We start from the raw sequence: 5373 nt of genomic DNA on the forward strand, positions 1-5373 counted from the left end.
AATCACATACATAAGTACATCATCAAGATCATACAACAAGAGGTGATTCATGGCTTACAATTATTCGTCTATCTCAGTTACAACAACGTGATTAATATTGCAACATTCATATACATACAGTATAATAATAGACCAGAACATGCGTACACCACACAATCATGAAATCACAACCATCACCTACATGTTTCCCTCAATTCTTATCACTCAAGAGACCAAGTTCAACCCTAGTTCTTCCTTAGGGTTCGTCATTAGGTTTTAAACTAAGTTACATACATTCATCAACTTGTTACTTCGATACATCAAACCTAGCATAGGCTGAATTTATTCCCTTCTACCGAATACCTTTATTTAATGAAGGAATTCTACTCAAGAAAACAACCAAGAACACTTGACTAATCATTAGGGGTGGGCATTCGGTTTTTCGGTTCGGTTCGGGTTTTTTTTCCGGTTTTTTCGGTTTTCGGTTTTTATAAATTGCGTACCTAATACCGAACCGAAATATTTCGGTTCAGTTCGGTTTTTGTTAATTCGGTTCGGTTTTTATTAATTCGGTTCGGTTTTTTAATTCGGTTTTTTAATGGGCCTGTTTAGTGGGCTTTTTGAAATTTTAAAGTTTACAATTTTTTGTTTCATTTTTCAACTTAATGGGCTAAAAAGTAAAAATATACAATAAATCAAAGAAGTGCATTACTAATTTACTACCAAATTTCAATATATCAATTATCAATGATTCAAATCTTCAATATGTCATTAGGCTTTAACACCGCAAATTTTAAATTCACAATATCACTAAAACACAATTTGAAATTCACAATGACACTAAAACAAAAGTTGCATTGTAGATTTGTAGTTAATGTCTTCACAAATACAACATAATAACAATCTAACAAGTAACAATAAAGTCTTTCATGAACTCATAATAAACAATAATAAGAAACAAACAATGTATTTTGAACTTCTTGTCTTCTTCCATGAGATTACTTTCAACAATAACAAACAACAATAATGAGTTTCTTGACTTTCTTCCATGAGATCGCTTTTAACTTTCAAGTGTCACGTGCCAACAAAATTATTTCTTCATTGTCTTGACCCTTGGACCTTTTAAGATAAAATCAAATATTAGAAACTTAGAATACTACTTAAGATTAAAAAATGATATGATTAAATAAATGATGTATTAAACTCACCGCTTGCAAGTCAATCATAGATCAACAATGGAAGAGCTTCTTCCACTATTTGCCATCTCTATAATTAATAAAAGGAAACATGTCATACAAGATACAACACAATAAGTATTTTATTTTTTTCATAAATAAATAAAAAATAAAAAGTCTTACCAAGTTCAATTTTTTCAAGAAACTCCAAACTTTCTTCAACACAAATAGGCTTGGTTTCTTGTCTAAGCCAATCTTGGACACAAATAAGACATTGCACACATTTGGGAGTCAATGAACTTCTTAAGGGATCTAGAATTCGACCACCGGTGCTAAATGCACATTCCGATGCCACACTCGACATAGGAATAGCCAATACATCTCGAGCCAACTGTGAAAGTACTGGAAATCTAGGAGAATTAACTTTCCACCAACTCAAAATATCAAAATCTTCAGATTCAGGTTCTTGGTCTTCAAGAAGATATTTATCCAACTCAGATTTAACACCTACACTTCCGGAATCATTCTTTTGTTTCTTCATGTGCAACTTAGTTCTCAAAGAATTTTTGGACATATTTTGAGAAATGCCACTACCAGAAGAATCAGATGAGTCAGATGAAGATGGTTGACTTTTGGAACCTTTTCCATACTTACTTACATATATCGTAAACAAATCCCTCAAGTAAGCCTCTACTTTCGTATTCACTACATTTCCCGTTTCTTCCCCAAGTAATTCTTCAAGAGCAAAACTAACATAGACAAATTTATTGCGAGGATCCAAAACAGAAGCAAGAAAAATCATTTTGTTCATTTTTTCAGGAGTCCCCTAATATTTCTTGAATTTTTCTTTCATTCCCGAAGCCATTTTACTCAAATCAAGGTCATCACTTGCTACACATAATTTCAAATAAGCATCAAGTTCACATATATCTTCAAAATGAACATTACAAGTAACATACCGTGAACCTGAAACTTTCAAAGTGAGTTCATAAAATTTTTCAAGAAACTTTGTGACATTCCTCACATTAGCCCAATCTTCATATTGAATTGACCCTGCGATACTTCCATCTTCACAAACATCAGTAGCAAGAAAAGAATTAAAATTACCATCATAAAGATCAAACCTCTCAAAAGCCTTCTCAAACTTTTCTGCTGTGTCTAACATCAAATAGGTGGAGTTCCACCTAGTAGGCACATCTAAAGACAACATCTTATCACATTCTATCTTTTGCATTTCAACACATTTCAAGAAATTTCTTGCCCTTGAAGAAGATGATCTAACATATTTCACCATTTGTCTCACCTTTTTGATAGAAGGACCAATTTCTTTCAAACCATCTTGCACAATTAGATTAAGTATGTGAGCCATACATCTCACATGGAGATGCTTACCTTCCATCAAATTAGTTCCCCACATATCTAACTTTTTGGACAACTCTAGAACTGCCACATCATTTGAAGAGGCATTATCAACCGTAACAGTAAAAACGTTATCCAACTTCCAATTAAGTAAACAATTACTAATAGACTCAGCCAAATGCTCACCTTTATGACTAGTGATAGGACAAAAATTCAATATTCTTTTATGAAGCACCCAATCCCTATCAATAAAGTGAGCAGTCAAACACATATAATTGATTCTTTGCACTGAAGTCCATGTGTCTGTTGTGAGACAAATTCTTGGTTGTATTTCTCTTAAAGATTGTTTCAAATTTATTCTCAATTCACCATAAACTTCATAACAATCCCTTGTTATGGTTCTACGAGAAGGAATATGAAACAAAGGCTGGACTTTACTCATAAACTTCTTAAAGCCTTCTTTTTCAACAAAACTAAAAGGTAGTTCATCCAAAATAATCATCTCAACTAAAGCTCTCCTACATACCTCTTGCTCAAATTTCCAACTCTCTAAATTGTTATTTTGAATATTTAATAATTTTTGAATACCGGGTGCAACAGTCGGAGGTTTATACACTTTACACCGATAAGTCAAATGTTGTTTTAGTCCACTTGTTCCATTTCTTGTTGTATTGGCAGCGTAATATTGTTTACAATGTAAGCACTTTGCTTTAACTAATACACCATTTTCAAAAATCTTTTCAAAGTGTTGCCAAACAAGAGATCTAGGATCCATTTCTTTTCTTTTTTTTGTTATTTTTTCTGTGCCAATCGACATATCATTGCTATTACTAGGTGTATTATCCGTAGAATCAGCCATACTTATTCGACTTTGTCTTTGATCAGCTACACCCATATTTAATTCTGTTTGTTCAGCCATCTATATATATAAAAAAAGCACAATAAATTCCCAATAAAGGAAATAACCAGTGTCTAGTAACAAAAACAAAATTACAAAATCAGAAAGAAAAAAAATGAAAAAAATCAAGAAAAAAAATTAAAAAACGTAAAAACTAAAAACATACCTGCTGACTGCTGACTGCCCGGCGGTTGGCTGACTGCTGCACGTCCGGCGGCTGGCTGACTGCTGACTGCTGCACGTCCGGCGGCGGCTGGCTGCTGCTGTCTGCGGCTGACTGCTGCTGTGCTGCTGGCGGGCGGCGGCTGGCTGCTGGCTGCGGCTGGCTGTTGCTTCCCTTGTTGTGGCTGCTGCTTCCCTTGTTGGTGCTTCAGGGAAGACAAGAGTGGTTGGAGACTTGGAGTAGAAGAGGAAGAGAGAAATGAAGAGGAAGAAGTCAAGAAGATGAGGAGTGAATTGAAAAAATCTGGTAGAAAGAGAAAGAGTCAAAAGTGGGGTATTAGGGTTTTTACTTTTTTTTAAAAAAATATTTAATATTAATAATTATTAATTAATATAATATAATTTATAAATTATTAAATTATAGCATAAAATTTTGATTTAAACCGAAATACCGAATTCCAAAGTAATATATACCGAAAACCGAACTGAAATACCGAAAAATACAAAATATTAAACCGAATACCGAACCGAAAACCGAAATACCGAAATCAAAATTCTAAAAAAATTTGGTTCGGTTCGGTGTTTCAGTTTTTCGGTGTTTATGCCCACCCCTACTAATCATCAATTTTCTATATCAAGAACTAACTCCAAATACAATGCATTATAGAATTTTTCCAAGAAATTTACTTGGTGCAAGAAGGTCTACAACATAACTCTTATAATTGAGTTCGAATACAATAGGGTAAGCACATATTTACAACTTCTCAATGCATAAAAACCTAACCTACGAGCGCCAAGCAATTCCATGGAGTTTTGATTTCTTTTCCAGCTTTTTCAAATTTGCTACGGTGAATTTGACCAAGATTTCACAAAATTCATTCATTCCTATTCTAGAATGATCTTTCTCCTTCTTTTCCAAGCTTAGAATAGTTTTTCTGAGATTTCTAGGGTTATTTACGACCTATGGGTTATTACTAGAAAGATGGGAAAATAGAGATTTCTTATAATTCTGGATTTTGCCTCGTCAATCCTAATGTAGCGAGATAAGTTGTTGCAGCAGCACTACCTCACCAGTGACATTTGTCTCTCTGTAGCGACACATGGTCTGAATTTGTAGTAGATTTTTGCCTTTTTTTGATAATGACAGTTTGGGTTGTTACAATAGATACCAATTTACCACTCATTCATCCCTGAATGACTATGGCCCAATCATCACATGCTGTCACTTCAGAATTCTTCCGGCTAGCGAAAAGACTCCTGCATGGAACGATAAAAGTTTGTGACCTCTAACAAGTCGAAACCATGAGAGGTAGACATACATTAGAACGGAGGGTTTAAATTCCCTATAGAAAAGAGAACTAGGCTTCAATTTTAGGGGTAGTTTAACAAGCAGTATGTAAAGGTCAAATCAACTCTAAGTTTTCCTCAAGTTCTGCCTGTTGGAGTGGACGCTCTGGCACTGTAGCGGGAGATTTCCTGCAACAGTAAGTAAGGGAAAATGGGGCAAAATTCCTATTTCCCCTTACATCCCCTCAAAACTCCCAAACTCTCCCTATTCACTCACCCCCTATTGTTGAAATTAAGGTATGCTTTTGTTTTTTGGTTCTTATTACTTCCTGACTTCGTTAAACAATTGCATGTTACTAACTGGTTGAACCAAAATGGATTTTGGGTAGTTATTTTAAAAATTGAACTAGGTTTCTAATTGTGTTGGAAAAATATAGCATGGTTACTTCCCTTACATATCCAATGTTTCTATACCGCCTTGGGCATAAGTATTTCACAACAATATAAGTGAAT

The 5373-nt window shown here is 34.3% G+C and overlaps 1 protein-coding gene across 1 annotated transcript; it reads right to left on the reverse strand.

The window, feature by feature from the left end:
- Positions 1–517: 517 nt before the first annotated feature.
- Positions 518–4456, reverse strand: LOC138338000 (uncharacterized). Its single transcript, XM_069288449.1, has 3 exons — positions 4362–4456; positions 3578–3922; positions 518–649 (listed from the first exon to the last, which is right to left on the reverse strand). Exons 1-3 carry the CDS (start codon positions 4454–4456, stop codon positions 637–639), a joined length of 453 nt encoding a protein of 150 aa, XP_069144550.1. The 3' UTR covers positions 518–636.
- Positions 4457–5373: the final 917 nt, after the last annotated feature.

The sequence above is a fragment of the Solanum lycopersicum genome, chromosome 8 (assembly GCF_036512215.1).
Source record: "Solanum lycopersicum chromosome 8, SLM_r2.1".
Taxonomy (NCBI): Eukaryota; Viridiplantae; Streptophyta; class Magnoliopsida; order Solanales; family Solanaceae; genus Solanum; species Solanum lycopersicum.

What these genes read in the sequence shown, in the direction of transcription:
- LOC138338000 (XM_069288449.1), bottom strand. Translation starts at nt 4,456, where the DNA reads ATGAATGAATTTTGTGAAATCTTGGTCAAATTCACCGTAGCAAATTTG. An exon ending in CATGGAATTGCTTGGCGCTC is followed by an intron (nt 3,923 to 4,361) that starts GTAGGTTAGGTT and finishes TTTAAAAAAAAG; the next exon opens with TAAAAACCCTAATACCCCAC.